At 46.7% G+C, this 27,929-nt stretch overlaps 1 protein-coding gene across 1 annotated transcript; it reads left to right on the forward strand.

The window, feature by feature from the left end:
• Nucleotides 1-741: 741 nt before the first annotated feature.
• On the forward strand, nucleotides 742-27,347 carry SPRY4 (sprouty RTK signaling antagonist 4). The gene is made up of 2 exons (XM_078653067.1): nucleotides 742-912; nucleotides 23,579-27,347. The coding sequence occupies exon 2, from the start codon at nucleotides 23,614-23,616 to the stop codon at nucleotides 24,508-24,510; it is 897 nt and encodes a 298-aa protein (XP_078509193.1). The 5' UTR covers nucleotides 742-912; nucleotides 23,579-23,613; the 3' UTR covers nucleotides 24,511-27,347.
• Nucleotides 27,348-27,929: the final 582 nt, after the last annotated feature.

The following is a 27,929-nucleotide window of genomic DNA, read 5'->3' on the forward strand; positions in this document are numbered from 1 at the left end:
ACCTCATTCTTTTGACCAGCTGGCTGCCCCACCCCTGTAGTCCTCTTCTAACTCCGCACAACCTCTCACCTCTAAACCACTGCCACCTTCCCCTGACACCCACCACCCTTCTCTCCTCACAAGCCTGCTCCTCTCACCCTGAGGTGTCGCCCTCCTCCTCTCACGCATCCTCGCCCTCTTTATTCGAGCAAAATTTGCCTCGAAATCCCTGCCCTCCTCGTCTCTCTCTCATCATCCTCTTCTTCTGCCCTCCCCGCCTTTGCTCTCTCTTCCTCCTCCCCATCTTACTCGATCACCAGCCCTCCCCCTCTTTATTGCAGCTTGGATCCCATCCCCCTTCCCAGGAGATACGGGGAGGGGGGGCAATGCGCACTGCAGTTTATTCAGCTGTCCTCCATTCATAAAAAACACACCCACTGCCTGTGGCGCAGCGGGACAGCTTCCGGCCCCCATTCATAAAAAAAAAGCAGGGCCGCGAATGCGCACTACACCGCCTCCTTCCCTTCCCATTCATGGAAAACACTCCGGCTGAAAGGCGGCCGCGCTCATGTGTTGTAGGTCGCCTGCTCTTCTCATTCACAGAGCGTCCGCGCATGCGCACAGTCCCGCAGCAGCCAGGACCCAGCCACCCATTCATGAGTTTCCCCCACCAACCGGCGCATGCGCAGCACCAACCTCCTACCCTCCCATTCATAAAAAAAAAAACATTTTTTCCCAAGGCAGTTGCAGGCTGGACTCGGAGCTGACAGCAGCGGGAGCAGACGCACCAGGAGCTGTAAGGGCACTCCTGGTTGCAGTGGGAGCAACAGTGACTGCAGCCGGACCTATGCTTGCTCAGGGACTCTGCTGAGCCCGTCTTTGGGGACGACAAACCTGGCACCAGCGGGAATGATCCTTCTTACCCTCTCGAGGGTAAGTCCATTTTTTAATGCCCGTGCGCCAAAATAAGGAAGCGGTGTATGTGCCACCACTACGTCAGCAGTCGTCCCTAGCGCCTATAAACAATGTTTTTTGCAGCATGTGCTGGATGAACGCGCGTAACATAACTAGCCAACGCGAAAAAATCATAGTCACCACAATAATATATCTACGTATTGTGGTAGGTAGACCTACAGGCAATGTTGTGATATTACACGTGCCTCGACAAGCTGTCCCTTTACTGTTTTTCGGTCTGCTGCTGGCTATGTGTGGATTTTGAAGGCACACGATTGTGGGAGTGTTGGCGTTTGCAGAATGTTAAGATGGTTCAGCTTTATTATGGTACCATAGTTGAGAAGCAAGATGGCCTGGCAGTGGTGCAGTGGGGCTGGGGGCGAGCCCTGTAGGGTATCATGCGATGTTCTCTGCGTGCTGACTGCAAGAGGCTGGTGGGGCTCTGTCTATTTGTGTTGATGGTGTTGCCAATAAACAGTACTTCCAAGAAAGCTCTATTTACTGCACACTTACTAACCAAGCTGGTTCTCCGGCCCAGTGAGGGTCACTTATTTGGTTAGAAGATGGCAGTCGGTGCTCACCTGGTCTCATTAGACAGCCCACGTCTAGAGCCTAGAGGCAGCTTGTTAGTAGAGTGCCCTCTTTTAGCTTCATCCACAGAATCGCCATGGCACAAGGTGGTACCAAGACCCTCTCAACTCCCCTCCGTCTATCCAACCGCCATGTCCTTAAATGAGGGACTTCATTTAATGCATGTACTAGTGCCTACAGGTAAATGTAAGTGACCGTACGCTGTATATGTTCTCTTTTTAAGGCAGCCCAGGTGGACATGACAAGTCCCAAATCCTGCATGTGTGGTCTCAAGGTACCTAAAGAGCATTCTTCTCTGTACACCGTTCACTAAACGGCTCAATTCGCAGAGCAGCATTGATCAGTAGCGCCTAGAAGCAATGTGTGCCTTACAAACCCTCTTAACCCAACGAGCCACACTAAGACTAGTGATACATCCAAAACGCGCCACATAATGCTACATAAAAAGATGCCAATGGGGCGCCCTCCTCCCTGTCACCCAAGCAAGGCCTACAGTACTTTAGGTCCATTAGAAACATTTACCACAACTTAACAGGCTGGTGTCTCCGGCCACCAAAAGGCAATCTAGGCAGCAGGGACTGTCATTAAAGTGCTTATACTGTGTGGTGTGGGAGATGCCGATGTTCAGTAACCATGCTATGCATGGAAGACATTGTCCTATGCCTGCTTGTGTATGTGCATGATTTCTGGGTGAACCCCTGCCAATAAACGTGTGTGTATGGGGTGGGGGGGGTCTTACCCCTGATCATTACAGTCAACTGGAGATTGGGGTTCTCTCTGACGTCAAAGGGTCAGGAGGGGTACATACCGTTCTCTCGCCAGCCACACATACTGTCGCAAGGGAAAACACCTAACTTTCCAGGACTCTATGCAATATTGGGTCGCGTCTCAGAAGGCCACATTTACAATACGAGGGGCCGTATCCGATGAGCTAGCAATACTAGGACATGCCACCCTACACATTATAGGGATCATTTCCCCAGGTACGACGGAGGGAGGCACCCGGGGGCAGGTGGCACTCCCACGGCGGAGCGCCCTGTGCAGGGCCCCGGCCTCGGCCGCCTCCCCGGGCCTGCAGCAGCGCCCCGGCCCGCTCTCCTCACCCACCGACCGCGGGGCTTCCTCCCGTCCTCCGCCGCCGCCGCCGCTCGCTGCCTCGTTGCCTTGGGAGCGATTTGCATTTCTGTCAATGGAAAAACACGGCCCCCACCCCGCACACAATCTGTATTATTTCTGCATTCGCAGCTGCAGCGGACGCAGCCTGTATCTGTGTGCGGTTTTAATGGCAATTACAGGAGGCTTCGGTCCTCTGAAAGGGCCGCAAGGGGTTATGAGGAAGGGCCATTTTACATTAGAAAAAAAGGTCTTATTTTTTGCCACCGACGGTTTTAAACCCCAGTTCTTCGATTAGGTTGTGATTTCTGTACATTAGTCTGGCCTTCCTATGGAAATGACTGTCGCAGTTTGGACTAGAGGCCTTGCATTTTTCGGGTTAGTCGTTGAAAACATCTGCATAGAAATCTGCAAAGAACCGAGACACAAACACTAGAACTGTGCATACGCATTTTTATGAAAGCCCATCGTCTTCCTTCTGACGCCATGACACGATTTCTGTTACATGTCGCGCGGTACACGGTGGGGCCTAACCCTTTTTTGTTTTTATTTTATTACTCGTCCTGGGTTCAAACTTTGGGTATTTTCCCTCAATGTCAGATCGACAGTGCGCGTTGAAGGCCTCTATTATCCATTGCCCGAAGAGAGGTCGTATTTTAAAATAACTCGGGGACGTTTCTTGAAAAACTGGTCAGTTGTGTTTTCTCCCAATGTGCTGTCTTCGCGTAAGATTACCTGGTTATACCTTACTCATGAGAAGTGACGTTAAAATGAGACACTTAACGCCTGCATTGCTTGAAACATACAGCTTGATGTAAAAAACATATATTCCAAGGTATCCTATTATTGTTACACCTCGTTGCCATGGCTCTGAAGAGGCCTGCAAAAAGTGGTACAGCCCACTTTACCCCCTCGCAGTAGAATGGCAAAGCCTAAAGTGGAATAAGATAACGTAGTCCGACAGTTAGGTAAAAGGGGGTGTCGCGATCAGAATGTTGGATTTTAGGCTCCCGAGTACAAGGCCTGAGGACTTTCATTCATAAGATACGATTCATGCTTCAGCACTCGGCACATTATGTATTTTTAATCGTACAGATAGCCATCATCCGAATTGATCCGCCAATCGATGGCGGGGTCACTGTGCGCTCACCGGATGCAGGGGGAGGGGGGGCGTTTAATGCATTTCCAGGCAGAGCTGCTGAATATAGAATGGACTCCCCGCCCCCTTCTTTCCACCCACCTCTCTTAATGTCACAGTGGTAAGGAAGTACACCAGGTAGATTGAAAAACCATTAGCAGCAGGTCCGGAAATGGGGGGAGCGGAGGCCCGGGAGCAAGGCCCGAGGATTGCAAAGACAGACGGCAGGAGGCAGGCGGCCTCCCTGGAGGCGGAGGGAAAGAGCGCTTGTTCTGTTTGGGTGACCCGGCCCTCCGCGTCTACGTGTCTGCTGAGGAGATCTGAGGGCAGTGCAGCCTGCGGGTCGGAGCCCCAGAGGGCCAACTCGGCGTGTCATTCTTCTGAGGTCGATAACATTGGTACTGTTGATATTGGAAGCAGTGATTCCTGTAACTGAAGAGTAAACGTCTGTGAATATGCGTTATATAATTCAACATTGATAATATGGACAGGTCATAGAAATACTTGCTATTGGAGTGGTCGTGGCCACCTCAGTTTCTTGAGTGCACTATACTATACAGTCATTATTGACGTCATTATGATTGTTGATAAAGTGGGGTAATGTAAGGGTAGCACCGGTTATGTCACCCAGAGGCAGGTCCCACCGCCGTGTGCGCTGGTTTAACAACCGGTGATGTGCTCTGCGTGGTGCCAGTCTCCTGTCCGCGAGACTTGGCGTGCGGCTGGGCACACTGCCTGGTGAGACTCCCCGCTGGGCGTGGCGAGACTCCCTGTTGGGCGAGGAGTCTGGCCCTCGTGAGTATGCCTTCTAGGCTGGAAGCTGGGTTTGGTGACATTCTCTGTAATGCTGGGTGCCTGGCTTTGGTAAGACTCCCCGCTGGGCTGGGTGTATGGGCCTGCTGAGACCCCCCAGGTGGGCTGGGTGCCTCTTCTTGGTAACACTCCCTGCTGGACTGGCTGCCTGGGCCAGGGTGAGACTCCCTGCTGGGCTGCAAGCTAGGTTTGGTTACACCCCCTGCTGGGCGCCTGTTCTTGGTAGGACACCCCGTTGGGCCGGGTGCTTGTGCCACGTGACACCCCCTGCTGGGCGGGTGCCGTTTCTTGGTAAGACTCCCCACTGGGCTGGGTGCCTGGACTTGGTGAGACGCCGTGCTCTGCTGGAAGCTGGGTTCGGCGACATTCTCTGCTGGGCTGGGTGTCTGTTTTTGGCGAGGCTCCCTGCTGGGCTGGGTGTCTGTTTTTGGCGAGGCACCCTGCTGGGCGTCTGTTTTTGGTGAGGCTCCCTGCTGGGCTGGGTGTCTGTTTTTGGTGAGGCTCCCTGCTGGGCTGGGTGTCTGTTTTTGGCGAGGCTCCCTGCTGGGCTGGGTGTCTGTTTTTGGCGAGGCTCCCTGCTGGGCTGGGTGTCTGTTTTTGGTGAGACTCCCTGCTGGGCTGGGTGTCTGTTTTTGGCGAGGCTCCCTGCTGGGCTGGGTGTCTGTTTTTGGCGAGACTCCCTGCTGGGCTGGGTGTCTGTTTTTGGTGAGACTCCCTGCTGGGCTGGGTGTCTGTTTTTGGTGAGGCTCCCTGCTGGGCTGGGTGTCTGTTTTTGGTGAGGCTCCCTGCTGGGCCGGGTGTCTGTTTTTGGTGAGGCTCCCTGCTGGGCCGGGTGTCTGTTTTTGGTGAGACTCCCTGCTGGGCTGGGTGTCTGTTTTTGGTGAGGCTCCCTGCTGGGCCGGGTGTCTGTTTTTGGTGAGACTCCCTGCTGGGCTGGGTATCTGTTTTTGGTGAGACTCCCTGCTGGGCTGGGTGTCTGTTTTTGGTGAGACTCCCTGCTGGGCTGGGTGTCTGTTTTTGGTGAGACTCCCTGCTGGGCTGGGTGTCTGTTTTTGGTGAGACTCCCTGCTGGGCTGGGTGTCTGTTTTTGGTGAGACTCCCTGCTGGGCTGGGTGTCTGTTTTTGGTGAGACTCCCTGCTGGGCTGGGTGCCTCGAATTGGGGAGACTTCCCGGTTCCTGGGCTTGGCGAGACTCTGTAGAGCTAGGTGCCTGGGCTTGGCTGCACACAGGCCCCCATGTCTCGGTGCCCGCTTTCTAGGTCTCAGACCCTCTAGTTGGGGTGGCAGGACACTGGCCAGTTAGGTCATTTGGTGGACCACCAGGGCGCCGCCTCCAGACAGAATTTTCACCAAGTGTTGACTTCGAATATTGGTACCTGTTGTCAAATGCAGTTTGCTTCTTCAAAAATACAAGTGACGCCGCCACGATACCTTTATTTGGCAAACATTTTCAGTTGCTAGCTCTCATGAGCAGGGGCCTGGCTGGGTGGTTAACTTGTAAGTTAAGCAGATGTTGTCTCAACAGGAAGCGGCGAGTGAATTTGAATTATATGGTGCATGACACCCACTGGTGGTTCGTGTCTGCCAGGAAAAAGGCTCAGAGAGGTCCCATTGCACGCAGGCCTAGGAACAAGGAGTCCACCTGATTTAAGAAGCTTACGCTTGTGCCACCTTGTTTAATTGCACTTAATCCTAAATAATTAAAATGTAGCTATCCTCAGTGCACTAGGACTGATTCTGCTTGTGTTTGACATATTGCTGATGCAGGGCAGTGGGCGGATCCCTCCTATTCCAACTGACTGATGAAATATCCAAGTTTTAAGGCAACACAAATGTAAAAAATGTTTACACTGCACTTAAATATCTAACAATGTGGGCAAATACCAGGAATCAGTAAATAATCCATCAGAATCATACAACGGGGTGTAATAGGGAGAGCTGGGATTGTAATTAGGTGTAGTGTGTTCATAATCAATAACATACTGCAATATCTCCTAATATGAGGTTATAGTTTTTAATACATGCACTACTTGGAGTGCATCTCTTCCCGAGGCAGTATAATGTTATAATCTCCTGAAGAAAACGTCTCACATTCTACTTATTTGGGGAAGAGCACAATTTCCATGACAACTTAATGCAGCCAAATGTATGATTGCTTTGATCATGGTTTGTAGATCGTGTGCCAAAATGTATTTTTATTTCCCCTTTTTTCATTAAACAGGTGTTTTTGTCAAGTGGTATCGGTTCAATAGTGAATTTTATCAACTCAGATGTATTTAAGTTTTCTCTTAAGTTTTGATAATGCCCACCACTGTTTTTCCATAGGAAATTGCCATTCCCAAAGTGCAGCTTGTGCCTTAGTGATAGGGTAATGAATGCCGCAACATTGAAGTAGGTTTTCCCATACTTCGAATTAATCTTTCTGTTCATGGGTGCAGCAGACTTCTCCCAACAAGGCATGTTCTTCCAATGGTTGGATTTCACCAGTCATATCTGCCATGGATTGGACGCCAGCCGGGCCTTTTTCTTTCCTTGGAGATCAGCAAATTTCATGTGGTAGGGCAGATAGCTCTTTGGAATAATCTTTGGATCGGCAGAGGTGCCCTGCCCCCTGCGCAGAAGTGTTTGGCCAATCACTGCTCCCCAATTTTGAAATGTGATAGGCTATAAGGGAGTGATAGTTGCACCAGCAATAATCCACTGCGAAGGAGGTTTGTCTCTTGTGACTGAGGTTGTAGCAGCAATCTATTGTGGCGATTAGGTTTATAGCAACAATTCCTTGTTGCAGCGAGGTTTGTAGCAGCCATCCTGTTTGACCCGCGAGGTTTATATCAGCGATCGCTTGCGACAGTCGGAATCTCGAGCAGCAATCCCCATGACTGAGGTTCTGTATCAGCAGTTCCTCATGACGGTGAGGTTGATAGCAGCAGTCCTTGTGACCAAGATTTGTAGCAGCAATCCCTTGACCCGGTGAGGTTTGTAGCAGCAATCCCTGTGACTGGGGTTTGTAGCAGCAATCCCTGAACCTGTGAGGTTTGTAGCAGCAATCCCTTGTACCAGTGAGGTTTGTAGCAGCAATCCCTTGTACCGGTGAGGTTTGTAGCAGCAATCCCTTGTACCGGTGAGGTTCGTAGTAGCAATCCCTGTGACTGGGGTTTGTAGCAGCATTCCCTGTGACTGGGGTTTGTAGCAGCAATCCCTGTGACTGGGGTTTGTAGCAGCATTCCCTGTGACTGGGGTTTGTAGCAGCAATCCCTGTGACTGGGGTTTGTAGCAGCAATCCCCTGTACTGGTGAGGTTCGTAGTAGCAATCCCTGTGACTGGGGTTTGTAGTAGCAATCCCTGTGACTGGGGTTTGTAGCAGCAATCCCTGTGACTGGGGTTTGTAGCAGCAATCCCTGAACCTGTGAGGTTTGTAGCAGCAATCCCTTGTACCGGTGAGGTTTGTAGCAGCAATCCCTTGTACCGGTGAGGTTCGTAGCAGCAATCCCTGTGACTGGGGTTTGTAGCAGCATTCCCTGTGACTGGGGTTTGTAGCAGCAATCCCTGTGACTGGGGTTTGTAGCAGCAATCCCTGTGACTGGGGTTTGTAGCAGCAATCCCCTGTACTGGTGAGGTTCGTAGTAGCAATCCCTGTGACTGGGGTTTGTAGCAGCAATCCCTGTGACTGGGGTTTGTAGCAGCAATCCCTGTGACTGGGGTTTGTAGCAGCAATCCCTGTGACTGGGGTTTGTAGCAGCAATCTTATTGAGGCAGTTAGGTTTGTAGCAGCAATCCTTTGTACTGGTGAGGTTTGTAGCAGCAATCCTTTGTACTGGTGAGATTTGTAGCAGCAATCCTTTGTACTGGTGAGATTTGTAGCAGCAATCCCTGTGACTGGGGTTTATAGCAGTAATTCCTGTGACTGGGGTTTGTAGCAGCAATCTTATTGAGGCTGTGTGGTTTGTAGCAGCAATCCTCTGTGACTGTTGTTTGTATCCTCGATCCCTTGTGACTGTGATGCTTGAAACCATGACGACGTTGAATTTTGTAAAGTAAATTCCAGCTATGTTGTCCATCTCCTAGATGTGCGCGCAAGGCCTGCTCCCCAGCATACCATAGTAATAACAGAGTTCCTGAAAAGTTTGGAAATTCTTCTATAATGATTTAAAGAGTTGGAAAAATGTGTTTAGCTGGTCTGATGAGATGGCTCAGTTAATAAACTGCCTGCAGCAGAGGTCCGTGTTGAGTCTGCAGGTCGCGTCACTCAGAAATACTTATATGGTCAAAAACGGGATTTACTTGGGATGCTGGGATCTGTTGCTTCTGCTACCTCTTGTCCTATTAGCGGATCCTAGGAGAGGCTGGACGACGTACCGGCATCTGAAGACACGCGCTGCATAGGCAACACATTCGAGGAATTACAACTATGTGTAACATGAAGACGCAGTCTAGTATTGAATACGCAGAAGGTTGTTTGTTTCCCCGGAGCAAAAACGCGTTGTTAGAATGAAGAAAGAGTTCTTTGATTCAAACCAGGCGTGCCCATGTGACTGCCTCTGTCCCAGCCTCACAGTGCAGGCTCCAAAGCCATAGCTCAGTGCTGTGCTTATGCAGTGTGTTGGACACATCTTGCAACACGTGATTCTGTGTTCTTCAATCGCACCTGTTGCGTTAGCCTTCGATTGTTCAGAAGACTTTTGTGTCCTGTACTGGGTTTTAATATTATGACAGGACGCGTCTTTAATATTGATTAGCAGTTTCGTCTCCGCCGCTAGGCGGCGAAAAACTTCAATCGGTTGGAAATGTGAGAAACGTCAGGATTATGAGTATTAGTTACCTTGTGCATCACGTTCTACCTGCCCATATTACTTGGTTTGTGATCTAGTCTTTCGTGCTGACATTGTTTTCGTAAAAGCTTCGTATGTGATATTCCCACGGTGTCTTACGGCGTGATAATGTGTATGGGAGTGTAAAATCAACATATGTTTCGGAAAGGGAGCTGCAAAACCCACTATGAACACGTGTTGAACAGTCTAAGTGTTATGTGGAATATAAATTGAACAAGCATTGGCAAAACTAAAATGTCTGGCCTTGGTAAGCAGGTTTAGTTGTTAAAGTTATTTTTTTCTGTTGGACGAATATGTCACAAAAAAGAAAACATCTGACTACACGTGGTGCCACTACGCTTGCAATACATTTTTATTACTTATAAGTGTAATAAAAAATAATAAGCATTTCATATAATGGTAATGCAACTAGAGTGCTGCCTAGCAGACAGATGTACTCAAAGCAGGTATAGAAACCCCTAACAGTTTAAATGCACTTTATAGTGAAATATGATTATTATTACAAATACAATTAACTTTTACATTTCAATTAATATAAACTGAACGCACAGTTTAAACACATCAAAATGACTAAGAAAACTAAAGGTTTTAAAAAACGGTAAAGTATTTGTCCACCATCCCTGGCACTTCTTTTTTAGGCGGATGTGCACATGTGGTTCAAAAGAATGTCCCTTACTCAGCGTGTAGGAGACCAGTGGCTGAAGTGGGCTGATCCATTGCTCCTTGCTGTAGTGGGTAGAAACAGCAAAGGAATTACAGTTGGAGAAACCAATGAATGAAGAGGGGTTATCCAAAGTCCCTCTGTATATATGAATGCAGTTGTAATGTGTAGGATTCCTTGAGGCTGGCAAGACAGCACCGCACCTAAATATAATGCACAGCTGTCTGAGGAGCAAATGGCCCACTACTGAATTTTAGTATCAAGCATTACCTCCCGTTGCCCTTCTGTCTTAATATTGTCATCTACTTTTGTTTCTATATTAACAACGTTTTATGACGCTTACCTTGCTGTGGGAACAGATAGTTAAGGAGTATCCCTAGTAATGTGCCTGAGAGAAACTAGTCTGGGTTCTGAATGGATTAATAAACCATCATGATGTATATAACTTGTGAGTCATACATATTTCTGGAGTTTTGAGACCGACCTATTAGAAATGTACATGCTGTTGCTAACTGCAGTGTCGTGACCCTGTGCCAACTGATATACACTCACACACACACACACACACACGTGCACACACACACACGTGTCATGGCATGCTAGAATGTTCATCGGAGCTGCGTCATGGCTCATTCATGTCTTAAGAGTGACTTTCAGGCTGTTTTGTTCCTTTCAAAAAACATCCCGGTCCTTGTAGGCGGGCGTCTGTAATTGAAAAGTGAAACTTTAAGTCATAACAGGTGAGTAGCTGAACTAGTCCGTATTTTTCTTTGCATTCTGGTACTTACATTTAAAACGTAGCCAGTTTTTATAAGCTTGTGTATAAGAATGTACACAAATGCCTAAAAACGTAGGTTTTGCTGGAGGAAACAAAATGTGACGAACATTGCAGCGTCGCTGGGTTGCAGTGTGCGTCGTCACCTTCGCCAAAGCCCCTGGTGAATTTAAAATTCAGATACATTATTAACCCTCGCCCTCCCCATCCTTCAAGGACCGGCAGGGGTTGAACTTCTGACCCCTAAGATACAGACCGCCCTGCAACAAGCGGTGCTTTATCCTCCCTGGAGCTAGGCGTTATCACACTTAGTTGTTTATTTATTTAAGGTTTTAATGCTTTTGCATCACACTTGCAATGCCACCTCCAGGTGTTTCTAAATGTGCTGAGAGATCCCCTTGACCTGAGGTGGGGGAGGGGGTGGGGCATACAGTAGCTGCTTGGGGCCGTCGCCTCCCCCCGCCCCGGGGCCAGATTGGCAGTTGTCGAGCAGCTGTGCGGGCCGCACTGCCCCAGACACCTGATTAAACAAGGCGCAGGGGCCGGGCCTTTCATGCGGGCTGCGCGCCTGTATGTACTTACCCACAGGAAGCCGCCTTGAACTCGGGCCCGGAATAATCTCCACAGGAAACTCGCAATTAGATTGCGCGGAGCCCTGGGACTCTTTATAGCTTGGGAAGCCCTGTCACCGGCTGACGTGGATGTCAGGCCGGGGACAGACGCTCACCCTGCCCTGTGGCGGGATCACAGAAAGGGAACAACTGGCTGCCGCAAAGGCAGCTCGGTGGGCTGCGCGCCTGCGGCAGAGATCTGTAAAACTATCATTTCTGCTGAGCCCAACCATTCATCCTTCCGAGGGCGATAAAATCAGAACCGTGGTGAGTTAAAAAAAATCGATACATTTACACGAGACACTTTGTGATGGCAAGTAAGCAAGTAAATATGTTTATTGTACAGTTAATTAAAACCCATTACAAAAATTGAGCGTCGTTTTCAAACAAATAAAACATCAGTTTAAAAGAGGCTGATAACCACAGTTATGGGCGAAACGTGTTTGTATTTGTGTGTTAACTCGTCGTTTAAATATAAAAATCATTTTTTCGGAGCACCAGTGTACCTTTTTTAACCCTTAAAAAAAGTACCTTGACGTCAATGAGGTGGAGGGAGCTGGTGAGGACATTCTTGTGAGGATTTTCTGAAGAGAGTTAGACTGACGGCTAGGGAAAGTGGGGGACTGGCCCTTTGCACAGTGCTTTTGTTTCTTAGGTAATATCATGTTTATGTGTAGATTCACTGAATATCGCATGTATTTCTGTGCCCGCTGATGTGTAGGTCTGGAAGTTCAAATGACAGAGCTGACTGGACGTGTGTTGCTCATGTGGAACATTTAGCAGACACGATAAAGGGCTATAGCGCCATGGGCCATAGCGCCAAGACTGGCCCCACAGAAGGTGAGATTAAAAGCAGCTGCCTAATGCCTCCGTGTTACACGTGACACTCCAATCAAGCCTCGCTTTTTAACCAACGCAGACTCTGCCGGTATGGCCACCTCGCTGCATGTCATCACACACATTTTTGCAATAAGAAGTGTTAATCTAATTAGGTCAGTGGAAGCAATCCAGACGTGAGCTCCCAGAATGCATTGCGGTCACATGAAAGTCCAAGACTTGAAAAGGTGTCGGCGATAACATGGTGTGAGGTGGCCATCCGTGCTGGGCGTGTTTGTAGGTGCTGGGAATTGGGAGGGGGGCGCCCCCTCCAACTTAACGGTGTTAGCACTAAACTTTCAATACTGCAAAAGAAAGTGGAATGACAAGCCATGCGTCGGGTTTCTAGAAGGGTTGGACTGGTCTATTAGGTAGTCAGGCAGTGCCTGATGGGCTGGTCTGACAGGCCTGTGTGTGGACCGTTGTTTCGCCTATTTTTATGGTTTACTGGGCCAGTTTCTACAGCTGATTTCCAAGATAATAACGCAAACTTGCCTGCAACATCCATGCACACCTCCATACCTCGCATAACACTCATTCTGTCTTTACAAGTTCAAAACAGCCCCAATTTGCAAACATGCACTAATGTCCACTTTTATTCTGGTGCCCGGGCCTTTTCTGTGTCCCAGTCTGAACCTGGTTACCAGATGTTTCTTGTCATCAAAGAGATCCACTGTCTAGTCCCTGGATTTCTATTGCTAATCCTTCATTTTAAAGTCCAGTTTCAGTGAGCCATGGCTACAACTCCCAGAATGCAAATGGAACCCCACCTTGTTAAGCAGCATCCGAGGAGTGAGTATCCTCTAGGCCATATTTCTTCTCGATCAAGTAGGTTTATGATTATTGTTCACTCAGCGGACAAACAGGAATCGCAGTCTGAAACTACTACACTCAAACCAGTTTCAAAACGCAACTGGGATGTTCTCTGTAGCTCTCCACAGATGTCCAAACAGCTGTGCCACAGAAACTAGATTCAGCAGAATCCCAGACCCAGTTGCTGGTAGAGGTCTTTTTAATTCCATCCGGGCTACTCTGTGCTTCTCGACCTCAGAAGGATGACAGGATCAGTCTGTTTTGCAGGGAGATAGCGGGCTGACTTGCTAGACACACATTGTGTCTGCCTCAGAAGCACAATTTCGCTCTATGTTCATAGTGCAAGCCAGGAGCCCATTAAAAAAAGTCTCCCACGCCCCCACCCTCCGCTGCCTGCTGTCTAGGAGACGCGGGATATTTACCCTCAAGGTGTACATTCCTAATTTGACCAGGAGATTACTTTACTGGTTTCCTCATCCGGCTTGCTGAAGAAAGTCCCTCTCACAATAATGCCCTGTCACGCGACCTTTACAGCGCGCGCCCTTTGGAAGCAGCATTCCTCTTTCATGCTTTTTTTTGCTAAGGGGCAAACAAGCAGTTCTGCAAAAAAAGTGATTGCCACAGACTGGATTTTCTTGTCAAATAGCAGGAATTCTGTCAAAGGTTCTTTTGATGTAAGACTTCCTATAATTTGCAGACTTAGGCATTGTTTCTTGTTATTGCGTTAAACTTGGCGGCGTTTCCTTTATTTGTTCAAAGTGGTTTTGCAGCGTTTTGTGCGGTACATTGCCACCACCTCGCTCACGCGCATGGAGTGGTGAAACATACCACTGAGAGGGAATAAGATATTGTGCTGTGAGTGGATAACATTTACACGAATTATATGCATGATTTATGCAGGTGCGGGGTTGGCCTACTCTTGTCCTGGAACATTGGATCCAGGCCAGATTTTTAAGATGCCCATTGATTATATGAAGTCCTTCCATACAGACTCGAAGTGTGTACATTTAATTTATTTGGATATCCTGAAAACTTGGCATAGCTCCTGAGTTGAGTTGAGTTGATGGACCGTTTACGACACATACTTTTTGTTGTTAACCTAGCTATTGGCTACCCCTATGGCATGTTTAGTGGAATATCCACAAAACTCTTATGCAAGTGGGTCGGGGGGGGGGGGGGGGGGTTGGGGCACCATGGCCTCCAGAAGAATGCGCCGCCTCTTATTAAACCCAGGAGTACACATTTCTGTTTGTTTTAAGAGTCCACATCTGTTCTCGCAGTAAGTGTTGCACTTAGGTGCAGTAGTTCAACTGTCTGTGTCAGTTTATCCTGTTGGTGGCAATGGGCAAACCTTCCTGTGGGTATAACCTGGCATGGCACCATTTTGATGGTGCTGGCACCGTGCCTGCATGGGTGTCCCCGTTGGTCAGATTGTTGGCAGAGGTGCATTTTAGTGATGTCCCAAGCCACCTCTGTGTGTGAATCCTGCTTGTTGTAGGGTACGGAGGGCCTGAGCATGCACCTGATCCTAAAGATGTGTGTTTTCAGAGTAGCAGGGTCACTCACTTCACCGAGTGAGTAGTGGCAGTTGTGTAGTGCTACACCACCAGTTAGCAGCGCCTACCTGCTGGACTCCTGAGTCAGGAGCTCAAGTTCTTTCCACAAAGTTAGCTTAGACTGAGCTTGAGGTAACTCGGCTGTTAGCGGCGCACTGCGCCTTGAAGAATACCTCGTGCCTTAGAAGCCAGAATCAACCAGGGTACAAGCTTTATCTAAGTGCAGGGTTCCAGATTCCTTGGAGGAGCGTAGAAGCTAAGATTTTGTGCCTTATATGGAGGGCAGGATAAACAACTGCTTTTAACAGGATATTGCTGTCTGTGTGCGCCTTCCTGAGGTCCTGAAAGGCCGGTCTCGAATTCCTCAGATCCTGACTGAGAATGAGTCACTGGAAATCCTGAGGTACCCTGCATTGGGGCTGCAGCAGAGGATGAACCAGTGACTCAACCCAGCAAGATGCATTCCCACCTGTAAAACGTGGCGAGGGCTTCTGAGATGCTGGCACCCTCACACATTTTATTTTTATGTGAGAATTGGAGATAGTGTCAAACACTGAAAGCTATGAGCACTTTGAGGACAGCAGTGACTCAAAGTGCCAAACACTGAAAGGCATGAGCACTTTAAGAAGGACAGCAGTGACACAAATTGCCAAACACTGAAAGCTTTGAGCACTTTGAGGACAGCAGTGACTCAAAGTGCCAAACACTGAAAGGTATGAGCACTATAAGAAGGACAGCAGTGACTCAATGTGCCAAACACTGAAAGCTGTGAGCACTTTAATGAAGGGCAGCAGTGACACAAAGTGCCAAACACTGAAAGGTATGAGCACTATAAGAAGGACAGCAGTGACTCAATGTGCCAAACACTTAAAGCTGCGGAAGGACAGCAGCGACACAAAGGTCATACAGATAACTGAATAACACAAATTAGATGGTTAACACGACAATCTTAGAATTGGTAATAGTTACAACACAGCAAACTACGGGAGAAGAGGAACCAAGAAAGAGGGCAGTGAGAACTCAAAAGAAATAAATAATGAAAGATAAAGGGCAGGCATTACCCCCCAGGAGTTATGCCAGATTTTTCGGAAACTCGAAAAGGTTGTGGACCCCTGGTCTCGACCAAGGTTCATGCAAAACCTGGTGCAAACTAATTAATTCTTTTTGTGTTAATTTTTTTTTAGTTTAAAGAACGTTATTGGATTTTTCTACAAACAGAACAAAAGAGAAACAATAAGGCTTTTACATGGCAAAATATACAGTATCGATAGACAATTCACTTGAGAGAATCAAATCCAATTAAATTAAATCAAATCAAATCAAAACAATGTTTTTTCTGATTTATTCTTGAAGCAATAACCATGCTAAATTTGCGCTCAGGCAGCATGTGCTGTTGAAGGGACAGAGAAGCGGCTGCCTGTGGTGACATGCCCTTGGAGTGGCGAGACAGTTCAAGGAGTGCCTGACTCACGCCAACAAATGCCATTCTGTCTGCGAGCTCGAAGGCCGACTGGAAACGAGGATGTAGACCCAGAGTCTATGCTCTCTGTGAATATGCCCTCAACCCCCCCCCCCCCCCACCTCTGCTGACTCTGGGCATGCTTTGCCTGCCTGTGCCACCTGCAACAGCAGCACTGGCCTGCGTTAGGCAGGGCCGGACTGGCCATTCTGTCACCTGGGCATTCCCCAGCAGCCTCAGAGTGCTACCTTCAGATGGATGGGCGGCAGCGATCTAGCTACGAGCAGACTAGGGGGCTGCCTCAGAGTGTATGGGCCCAGCTATGAACCCCTCCATGGCCCCATCCTGGTTACTGCCTCCTGCATTGTGGGGATGGTTTGAATATTGTGGGCGAGGCCGGTGTGGGTTTCCAGTCCAGCAAGGACTGCTTAGAAATGGTTGACGGTGCATGGAGGCTCAGGTGCGCGGAAGCTCTGGTTATGAACCCTGCGGGTTGACTCGGGGCGCTTTCTCCTCAGGTAAAGAAGGCTTTGTCACTCAAAAGTTGAAATGTGTGCATGAACAATTTTTTACATTATGGCCAAAAGAAAGTAGAAGTGCAGCTAAAATGTGTGTACGATTGTGCAGCATGTATGCAACAGTAAGGGGCTGTAGTTAAAAAAAAACTGACTACACCCCCAAAAATGTTCCTTTTAGAGCATTCAGAACGGTAAAGAAATACCATTATTCGAGAATGTTACCTTCACTTCCCAGCTAACCTTGGGGTTGTGCAGGCCATGTACACTTTAAGCAAATAAGCAGGTAAAAGTATGTAAATTAACAAAAATGTGGTAATTGGACACACATGCATAAGAAAACGGTGACTTGCATAACATTTATTTTCACCCAAACCTTTGTGGATCGGTCCCAGTATTTATTGGGAAAGGGGCAATTAGGGGGGCATTGGCAAAGACTGAACGCAGTTTGTATCCGTGGGTGCTTGATGGGAGTTGGAAACTGTCGGGACCTCGTCTGATGAACACTTTCAACCCATTCATTTATAGGTCTGTGTTCTTGGCTAGTTCCTTTAACACATCTCACAAGTCTGAAACTGGAGGAGACTGCACATTTTGAGTGTCTGCAAAAATTAGTGACCCCAGTTTTACATTCTTTAATTCGAAAATTGAACAAGATTTGTAAAAGAAAAAAAAAGTAGCCTATGTGTTATCTTCTTGTGAAATCTATGCGCTCTATTTTTTAAGAAACTAATTGTATGAAAAGTCATTGCTGCTCCCACGCGATCGTTGTCCGTTTCTGCAGCAAATCGAAACGTTCCAGTGTATTTTTTTGGTGTGGCTTCTTTTTTTGGCTTGTTTCCAAGAGGTCCATCAGGAAGTCCGAAAGCTCCACATGTCTGAAGAAACTACTTTGAATTATTTTGTTTCTTTTCTATAAAATGATTTCCTAACCCATTTCAAAAGTCCACTTATCAAGAGTAGAATAAACGAACTTTTCTACTTTTTCCCTTGTAGTGGTCTTTGTGATTGAAAAGTCCACCCCCCCCCCCCTTTGTAGCTGTCGTTTGCATTGCCTGCCCACGACCACTCCTTAGGTACCCCCGCTTCGTCTCTATTTAGGCCTGAGTAAGAGTAGTATGGTCCCCCTTACCTTGCAATTTTCGACCCTACTTTATTCTGTGAATCGGGTGCGTTGTACTCATGTGTAAACTACTCCTCCTTAGTGGGTGTAGCTACTTCTGGAGACTAGCCCTGTCTCAAAGGTGCTCTGCCTTCCCCGGGGTTACACCAAGTACGAAACGTCATTTTATTAACTTTCGTAAAAGGGTGAAGCATTGATGCAACCTAGCTTAATTTCACCTACAACGGAAGCTGCCAAACTTCTCAAAAGAGACATTTTCTTCGATAAATGCGTAGGTAAGTGGGACACGCATGTCCGTGAGCGTCAGATATGCTATACCGAAAATTCCTCAGCAGTCTTTACAGTAGACGATTGACCCTGCTCTGACCTGTCTGTAACCACCCTCTGGCCTTTCAGTGACCCCCTCCGGCCTCTCTGTGACCCTACGTGGGTCCGGACTGACACCTTCTGTGTGTTTGTTCTCGTGACGCTTTCCAGTAGAGGCGAATGTAAAGTCTTTGTCTCTGTCCTCCAAAGGCATGCGCAAAACAACCCACCCTTTCTTATAGTCTCGTTTAGGCGAAAATTAAAAAAAAATAAAAAATGGTGCCCTGGGGTAACCTGTGGAGAAAGTAGCGTCATTCGGTCCAACCCCGTAACAGACACCCCTTCTCCGCAGGCCGCTGCTAGGTACCTTTGCCTTGCTTTAATTCGTTAATTTAGTTTTCACAGATTTACGTTTGCTCTTTGTGAAACTCACCTCTGTTTGAAGGACATTCTTGGGTTCTTATAATTTGCCTGTGCTTGGTGCCACCGTACCAGCTTTCTAGAGCCTAATATGCCACAGCAAAGCGCCATGGAGGTGGGTGTGGCTCAGAAAATGGGGCATCTATGCAGATAATCTAATTCTAGAACTTGTGCCACAACTGGTGTCAAGTGCTCAGAAGGACGTCTTTCTACTCAGTGCATCAACTAGGCCAAGGTCTAAGTGTGTAGACTTTTGAAACCGGATACGAAGTGCTAATCCTGGCTTCCCACACTTGACCAGACAAATAGTAGAATTCTCTGTATTTTATGGGACCTTGAGGTTTGACTGGAAGTGAGGAACGTAGCATAGGAGCAGAACGATGCGTAGGTGCTTGGCGTGGAGAGAGTCCATGGTAAGTGGTGTGTGCAGCAAGGAGAGGCTCCAACCAGTGGCTCGTGAGCTCCTGGTAGCTCTCCAGCTTCCTGAAAGGTGCTCCTCCGTGTGCAACCAACCCTACTAAATTAGGACCCTTTGCTTGGTTAAATTAATATATATATATATATATATATATATATATATATATATATATATATATATATATATATATATATATATGCCAACATTGAGAGTGTATTCAAGAAGAAAATGTGTTTATTTTCAGAACTCATGAGCTGATTGATATTTAAGGAAAGCGTGTCAATTTCCAAAGTATATTTAAAGCTGATATTTGAGTGATAAATCATGTGGCATTGAGGAGACTTTTTATAAATGTTATTACCTTGGTACCAGAGGTATATTCGCTATGGCTGTTATTCATTACCCATGTAGAGACACTCCATAGTGACAAAGCCTTTTTTTTTACATTATTGCTGGCAACCATGACTGAAGCGCTGTCGTGATCTCTGGTAGTAACCTTGCATATGGTGGTCACTAATGTCATATTGTCTGATGTGGACATTGTTACAATACTAATAATATTAGTCGCTATTGATGAGCTTAATTGAACATAAGAAGCTCTTATTACAGAAAAGGTTGGAGACCCCTGCTTCAGACAGGCTGTTGGTCCCAATGTCTTGCTGTGAGCCTGCTTGGCTGAGAAGCCATCTAGGATTTTAACATAGGACGAGGTGGTTCAGGAGGGCTTCACCTGGACAGTTTCTTTCAACTCCCTGCGCTTCAGTTGCCGTACCTGCCAAAAACCAGGAGTACTTAGAACCAGAGCAGATTGAATAGTGTAGTATTTCTGAACCTGGGTCGCGCTTTCGTAGCCTGGAAGTCCCTAGAGATGATTCAGGTGTGCAGTTCAAGTCTTTTTTGCTTATTTGTGTAACACAATGTTCACAAACTGTGTAAATTTGGGGTGACCGTAACTCGCGTAAATCCATGTAAGGTAATCACGTGTAATGACCGTAGAATTAAATGAGATTGTGCGAGAAGAGTGATTCTAAATTTAGCACTTTCCTGTGCACAAAAATGCCCCATCACATCCACAATTGACACGAGGATGCATTTTGTGCTAAGAAAGAGCGCTAAAGGCAAAAAGTACATGATTAGCAGCTCGAGTAGTCACTTGCGCTCATTAAATGTGCACTTAGGGTAGGATTTCCCCCACCATACCCCCAGCTAGTTTGTTAGTGCAAGAAGGCACCCTTGCATCCAAAATGGATGTGAGGATGCATTTCGCGCTAAGAAAATATCGCTTTATTGCAACAAATCATAAACAGCCGTGCGAGCAACAGCTCGCCCTCTCTAAATGTGCTATAACTGAAATGACTCTGATTACTCTGGCGTAATTGAATATTCACTCAGGCCTAGTGTAAATACAACAGTTGTGATTGGTAGGGCTTAGCTCTCTCATGGGACCTTCCATTTCCAGCTCATCAGTGTATTCTACATCACTCGCGATTGGTAGGGCTTAGCTCTCTCATGGGACCTTCCGTCTCCAGCTCATTAGTGTAGTCTACAACGCTCTTGATTGGTGGGGCTTGGCTCCCTCATGGGACCGTTCATTTCCAGCTCATCAGTATATTCTACAACCGCTCGCAATTGGTAGGGCTTAGCTGTCTCATGGGAGCTTCCATCTCCAGCTCATCAGTGTATTCTACATCGCTCGCGATTGGTAGGGCTTAGCTCTCTCATGGGACCTTCCATCTCCAGCTCATTAGTGTAGTCTACAACGCTCTTGATTGGTGGGGCTTAGCTCCCTCATGGGACCTTCCATCTCCAGCTCATCAGTGTATTCTACAACGCTCATGATTGGTAGGGCTTATCTCTCTCATGGGACCTTCCATCTCCAGCTCATCAGTGTATTCTACAACGCTCTTGATTGGTGGGGCTTAGCTCCCTCATGGGACCTTCCATCTCCAGCTCATCAGTGTATTCTACAACGCTAGCGATTGGTAGGCTTAGCTGTCTCATGGGAGCTTCCATCTCATCAGTGTATTCTACAACGCTCATGATTGGTAGGGCTTAGCTCTCTCATGGGACCTTGCACCTCCAGCTCATCAAAGCACTCTTCAGTCCAGAGTTTTTGGTGATGTTGATTTATTCACAAGTTTGTACTCGGCCGTAAAGCCACCAGTCACATTGGCCAGCCCTGTAAAGGTGGCGGAACAAGGGATCGTTGATACCAACCTCCATTGTGTTTCAAGAAAGACTGGTGCGGGCAATAGGTATATACAGCGCTCTTGAAAGATATTTCTGGACACACACTTTTCTGTATCTTGAGAACCTGACTTTGCAGTCGCTGAGGAGGTTTGCATCAATGGATGGCCTTCTTCCTACCGTATCATTCCTCCACAATTAAGCACATGGCATCCACCTAGATCCCTGCAACAAGAGTGCCCCTCTAGCTGAATATGTTTGGCCTCACACTACACACGGATAGCGACATGAGATTCATTGCATCTTTGAAAAGAGAACAGAGGCCTGTATAGTCTTTCCCATACTAGATGGTACCTATTGTTGCTGGGGTTTGCGATTTCGTGATGATGCATTGGTTTATCCATGGAAATCCCTTTACCAAAAACACTGCATTGACCTTGTTGACAAAGCTGCTTCAAATGTACGAGGACCCAGAGTGCTCTGCCTCCACAGCTCCCTTGTACGCCCTCTCCTTGGACAGAAGTACAAATTATTTTTTAGCGTGATTTGTAATTTTAAACAAATGTTTTACACTAACAGCTTATTACTGCCATTGAAATTCTTTCCCTGTAAGTTTGTGTGTGTCTTTCTCCCCCGTCTGCCTCTTTCGCTTAGTTCTTCTTCCTCTCTCTCTCTCCTGCTCTCTTTTTTAAATTGATTTAAATAGAATTAATAAATAATGTGAAGGTCAGCCAGTGAGGAAATGGTACATCTAATAGAAAAACAATGTGCACTTTCTAAATTTGAACCAAGCTGTTTCCGCTCTTTGATTTAACTTTAGTTACTTCCTGTGGTCTCGTGTGTTACATTGCAGTGGAATCTCTGGATGAGTTCCAGCGTAAAATTGTACGCTTTCAGCGAAATTGGAAACAGCAGTAAGCAATGGTTTATATGCAGGCAAAACTGCTCTGTTTTTGTTAAGGTTGGATTAGACCCTTAAAGGGGAAATCCAGTCAAATGGGTTTTCTTTTTCTAGTGGTTTGTTTGCTTGTTTTTTTAAGGTCTTGAAAGGAGATGTTTTTTCCTAAAGGCAGGTACCTGTAACTAGAAGAACCCAAAGGGGATTTCCTGATGTGATTTAGGGATTCCAATGGCGTCGGGTCAAAGTTTTATAAGACCCTCCTTACGCAGCTGCTTGCCCCGCCCTCACCTCGGATTTACCACCATTGACATCATTTGGGCGTAGCAGTTGCTACGCCTGGACTTGCTGTTGCTGCTCTGGTCTCTGGTCATAAGGGCAGCGACAGGAATGGAAAAAAAATTTAACAGGTGTATGAGCCCCATTTACTTTCTGTAATTTAACTCCTCGCCCTTCCCCTCAGCAGCAAACTTTATGTAGTTTAGTAGCTATGGATGGGGAAAGGGGTCAATCCTCTGGCGTCAGATGTGTGATGTCACTTCCGTGGGCATTTTGATGCATGGTACCCACCTATAGCAACAAGGAACTTCCGGCCCTGTGCTGTGATTGGACCTTTATAAAAAGGCATGTATCACTTCCCACACGACTTGAAGGGAAGGTCTTCTGAAAGGCAGAGGAAGCAGAGTGCTTATGTTCTTCTTTTTAAACTAAGGTCTGTATACTTTTGTGATTCTATCATTTTGAATCGAATAAAGTTTATGAATCGAATCGAGTACTTGTTGTTTTAAAAGTAAAACTAAAACTTGTTTGTTTTTTGAGTTAAAAAGTCTGTGCTTATCGTACCCACATTGCCCATGGGTATCAAACGGGTGTAGCCAGAAGTAGAAGTTGCTCCCCTGCTGTTTTAGTCCTTCTAGTCTTAAGGGTCATTAAAAGAGTGGCAAACACTAGATGGGAGTCGGGCCTGTTTATATTCTGGTGTTTCCACTCCCTCAGCAGCAGGTATGAGGCTCCTGGGGGTCTACGGGTGGGTCCAAGGATCAATTCTGTGATGTCATGGGAGGGGGTTAGAAAGCATGGGGCCTCTTCCATTTCCTCTAGATTTTTGCTAAATTGACATCCGTGACATTGCTCTGCTCTTTGTCCTTATTAAGATTTCTACAGCAAGCAACTCCCCTCTTAAAATTCATAACAACATTGTGGAAATGCATGGTCTCTTGTTGAGTGGGGGGAGAAGACATGATGCAAGGTTGCAATGGTTCTGTCTCTGCTTCTGTGTCGTGCGACAATTGACCTTGCTAGACTTATCTGGCCAACACGCATTAGTACTCGCGTAGTAAGGCACTGTTACGTCGTATTCACAACATTTCTGTTGGCAATGAACTGATAACGAGCAATGGTTTCTTCTAGGATAAGTATCCTTTACATTGGTGATGTTACATTGGTTTAGTCCACAGTTGCATGCAGTAATGTAGTCATATGAAATGCATGTTTCTTGTCTTATTCAAGTTAGTAATTTTTGTTTCTTTCCTTGCCCTCTCAGGATATCTAAAGCTTCGTTACCCAGTGATCACAAACATGGAGCCACGGATGCCACACAACATCACCGTAGTTCCCAATTCAGCTATGGTGCAGCCTCTGTTGGACAGTCGTATTCCCTACGGCCGGTTGCAGCATCCACTCACCATCCTTCCAATCGACCAGGTGAAAACAACCCACATTGAAAACGATTACATTGACAATCCAGTGCTGGTCCAACTGGCCAGCCAAAAGCTCACGCGGAGCCACCATGAACCCATGCTAATCAATCAGCACCTGCAGAGGTGTGACCATGATGTCACCCACCCGTGGATCTCGTTCAGCGGGAGACCTAGCTCCATTAGTAGCAGCAGCAGCACCTCTTCGGACCAGAGGCTTCTGGACCACATGGCCCCACCACCAGTGGTGGAACAATCATCTCCCAGAGCAGTTCGGATACAGCCCAAAGTGATCAATTGCAAGCCGCAGGACCAAAAGGGTGCTGGGCCCACAGAGTTGGACAAACACTTTCTTCTGTGTGAGGCATGTGGCAAATGCAAGTGCAAGGAGTGCACGAGCCCCCAGACTTTGCCCTCCTGTTGGGTGTGCAACGACGAGTGTGAGTGTTCGGCCCAGTCCCTGGTCAACTATTCCACTTGCATGTGCCTGGTTAAGGGTGTGTTCTACCACTGCACCAACGAGGATGACGAGGGGTCCTGTGCTGACCATCCGTGTTCTTGCGGCCAGTCGAACTGCTGTGCCCGCTGGTCCTTCATGGGTGCCCTCTCCCTAGTCTTGCCCTGCTTGCTGTGTTACTTGCCAGCCACTGGCTGCATTAAGCTGTCTCAGAAATGCTACGACCAAGCCAGCCGGCCAGGCTGCCGGTGCAAAAACACAAACAGCGTCATTTGCAAGGCACCGGACGGCAAAGGAAATAAACCAGACAAGCCTTTCTGATGCAGCAGCGGCCAAGTTTTATATGTGGAGCATACATAAAGATATATATATATATATACAATTGTATATGTAACCAGTGTTTTAAGGTTGTGTTGTACCCTACTTTGCCTCCTGCGGGAAAACAGACGAAACATTTGCATTGCAGACTTTTTGCACCTGGAGTCCCTTGTCTTTTCGATTTTTATTATTCTGCCACATTGTTTCAGCATGTCATCAAAGTTCAGAAGGCATCATCCACGTTTGGACCATTTAAGACACAATGTGAAATTCTACGCACATCACAGAAAATATGGAAATATGGATGTTTTTACTATTTGGGCCAGATAGCTGGACTTGGTGGGTTCTGGTTGCAAGCACTGAGAGGTTTTGTGATCACTGGTCTCAGTGGAAACCTTCCTAACGTTTCTCCAAAATAATCTCTAAGCACATATTGGTGAAGAGTGTTTGAGCTGTACAGAAAAACTCCCCAAGTTAATTTAGAGGTATACTGGCCTACTTGGAATTCAGATACCTTCTGGCAGACCCTTTTGAGGGTGTCGGTGAGGCAGAGCCAGTCGCGTGTGCCTACCTGACATGTGTCTGTCTCTGGCTGTTCCTTTTCAGAGGAACCGATCTTCAGGGCTCTCCAGTTTTCCATATTGATGCATTCATTAGTGGCTGATGCAGTCAGTTGTTTTTCTTTGTAATTTGGTTCTTGTGGCCCTGCCCATTCCTTTATAAATAAAAACATTAAAGTATAGGAATGGGTTTAAAAAACCTGGACTGGCTGTACTAGTCGACATGGAACTGGGAAACTTGTGAGCTCTGTAGTCTGTCAGCAAATTCAGTAAAGTCTACTTTTGGGTCAATTGTCATTAACCTATTGGCCACCAAAGATAATTTTAGTTTTTTCCCCCACTTTCTGTTCAGTTCTGTCACTGGTGTCCTGTTGCTGGCAAAGCAAGGCCAGCTAAGAAACTTGGCTTATTTTGTTTTTTTTCAACCTGTTTTTAATGGCCAGTTGAATACAGCCTCCAGTATGTTCTTCCAAATTCCTTTTTATTTTGATTTGATAAAAATATATGTTTTTGAAGGAATTGCTTAAACTTTTCTTCACATTGCCCTTCTTTTGTGAACTCTTGCCTTTAGCGAAGCGTCCTTCCAGGCGTTCCTTTGTTTAAAATCCTCTCGCTTTTTTCTTCAACCCCTGCCTCCTGGTTTTCTCAGGTGCCTATCAGCCAATGAAAGAAGGCTTCGCCCCTTGTATTTTTGAAGTTTTTTTTAGATGGGGCAAGAGGGACTCGGAGCTCAGTATCCACCATCTTCCACTTTCAGAGCACAAGTGCATGCTTCTGCATTCAAAGGCATCGGTTTTGTACATCTGTTGTGATGGAGCCAGATATCCTATATGTAGGCTTGAATGCCTTTTTAAAGGAAGCTTATTTTTTATACTGAGGGTGGCGGGGGCGTGCTAACTCTTGCAGAAAGCCTCTTCCATTGTTGGTCTGTTAATGCTGCTGCTCAATGTAACACATCCTGTAAGATAAAGTGTTTATATCTGTGTAAATATAGAGAGAATACAAATGTCTATTTTAGTGACCGTACCAATCACTGGGTGGGGTCGGGGCGGGTGCACTTAGTGTACAGAGGCCGGTAGCGTTTTTGTAGCTCAATGTTCTCTGCTCGAATAGGTAGACCTAGAGCAAGCCGCTCTGTGGTCTCACAAAATGTAGGAACCCCTTCCCAACATCCATGCTGAGTGCTCATAACCTCTACCACAAGCTTCAGTTGAACCATGCAACAGGGCAAATCGGTACTTTTAGCTGGTGCATGGCAGAGCAGTTGGAGACTCCTACACAATCCGGCTGGGAACCAACCGCAGGGGCTAGCACCTTCCATGTTGTTGGAAAAACAATGGGTGGTGGATACATGTACTAGCAACTTTCTATAACCCCCTACTACAGGGATCTGTGCTCTGCCTTCTGATAACCTCACAGTTTACTTCTTTAATTCCCCCCACCTCTTGCTCTAAGTTCACCTTGAGATGAGGTTTGGGGGTGGACATACACATGGCAGTTGGCTGAGACTCCTACAACCATTTGACAGCGCAGAAGTGTGAATGCATTTCCTCCTATGGGAAAACATTTCTGTGTTCAAATATCATATCTGTCAAAGTGCACCAGCTGATGGTGGTTCTGTTTTCATGTTCCATTAAAAATGATATTTTTGGTAAGCTAGGCTTAATCAAAGCCTATTTACATCAATAGCGCATTATTCTTTCATTACAATGTAGACAGTTTTTTCTATCCTACTTTAGACTTCCAGCTATACATATTTATTTGTTCTATTTATATTTGTTGCTTTATTCACAAAGTGATTTTAGGAAATGGGATCAAGCATTTGTAAAAATGGGTTACTGACCCTCTAACTCATAAGCATGTATATATATCACAGCAGGAGTGAATGTATATTTGCCTATATATATACCTTTCTTTGCACCTCACTGTCTGATATTCAAACTGATACTTAACACCTTGTGTGCTTTGGACGTCCGGGGGACGGCCGACGTCACGGTGGGCGTGTGCTAACGATGGCCGGGGGCTGTCCGAATCCACTTAGGCACACTTCCATATCTCAAGCCTAAATGGGTGTGTCTTTTGTGGAAGGCAAGTGAGAACAATTTTAAATGTATGTTTTCAAGATGAAAAGGGCAGGGATAACCTATGTAGATCACCTTCCATCTGCACCACACTGTAAGCAGGAGTGAGGAGTTGCCTTTCAGCTATTTTGGCTAGACTCTTAACAGTTCGTATCATGCATGCAGGGTTCTCCAAACCGATCCTGGAGGGCCGGATCCATGCCAGATTTTTAAAATAACTACATGTATCTAAATGGGGATATGCACAAAATCTGGCATGGATCCGGCCCTCCAGGACCGGTTTGGAGGGGGTTAAGGCTCCTGATGTCTCTCCCCGATTTCCTTTTTAGGGAAAATACGAATGGCGGCCACTTATCTACTAATATTGATATCATTGAACCACTGCCCCCAAAATGTGACAATGTATGTGGACCTGCAATTCAATTCTACATGAATCCACTGTCCAGCATACACCGTAAGAGTGTCTGTAAGCTACCGAGGAATATCCAAGGTACAATTTGGAAGAGCCGGCCCTAGTTTTCTTTTCTGAAAGCTTATGATGCGTTTTCTGCTGGGAAATTATGACAACCTTAAAATTATAGCCAATTTTAGGGCCTGATTTAGATCTCGGTGAATGGGTTACTCAAGTCACAACGGTGACCCCTCTTCTGAAATATAAATCCCATAGGATATAACGGGATTTGTGTTTCGGTGGACGTTATATCCGTCATGTTGTGACAGATTAACCCGTCCAAAAGAGCTAGGTCTGGCCCTAAGTTTTTCATACATTGTAAACACCACT

This window comes from Lissotriton helveticus, chromosome 7 (genome assembly GCF_964261635.1).
Source record: "Lissotriton helveticus chromosome 7, aLisHel1.1, whole genome shotgun sequence".
NCBI lineage: Eukaryota > Metazoa > Chordata > Amphibia > Caudata > Salamandridae > Lissotriton > Lissotriton helveticus.

Excerpts from the sequence above, each read along its gene's own strand:
- SPRY4 (XM_078653067.1), top strand. The coding sequence starts at position 23,614 with ATGGAGCCACGGATGCCACACAACATCACCGTAGTTCCCAATTCAGCT.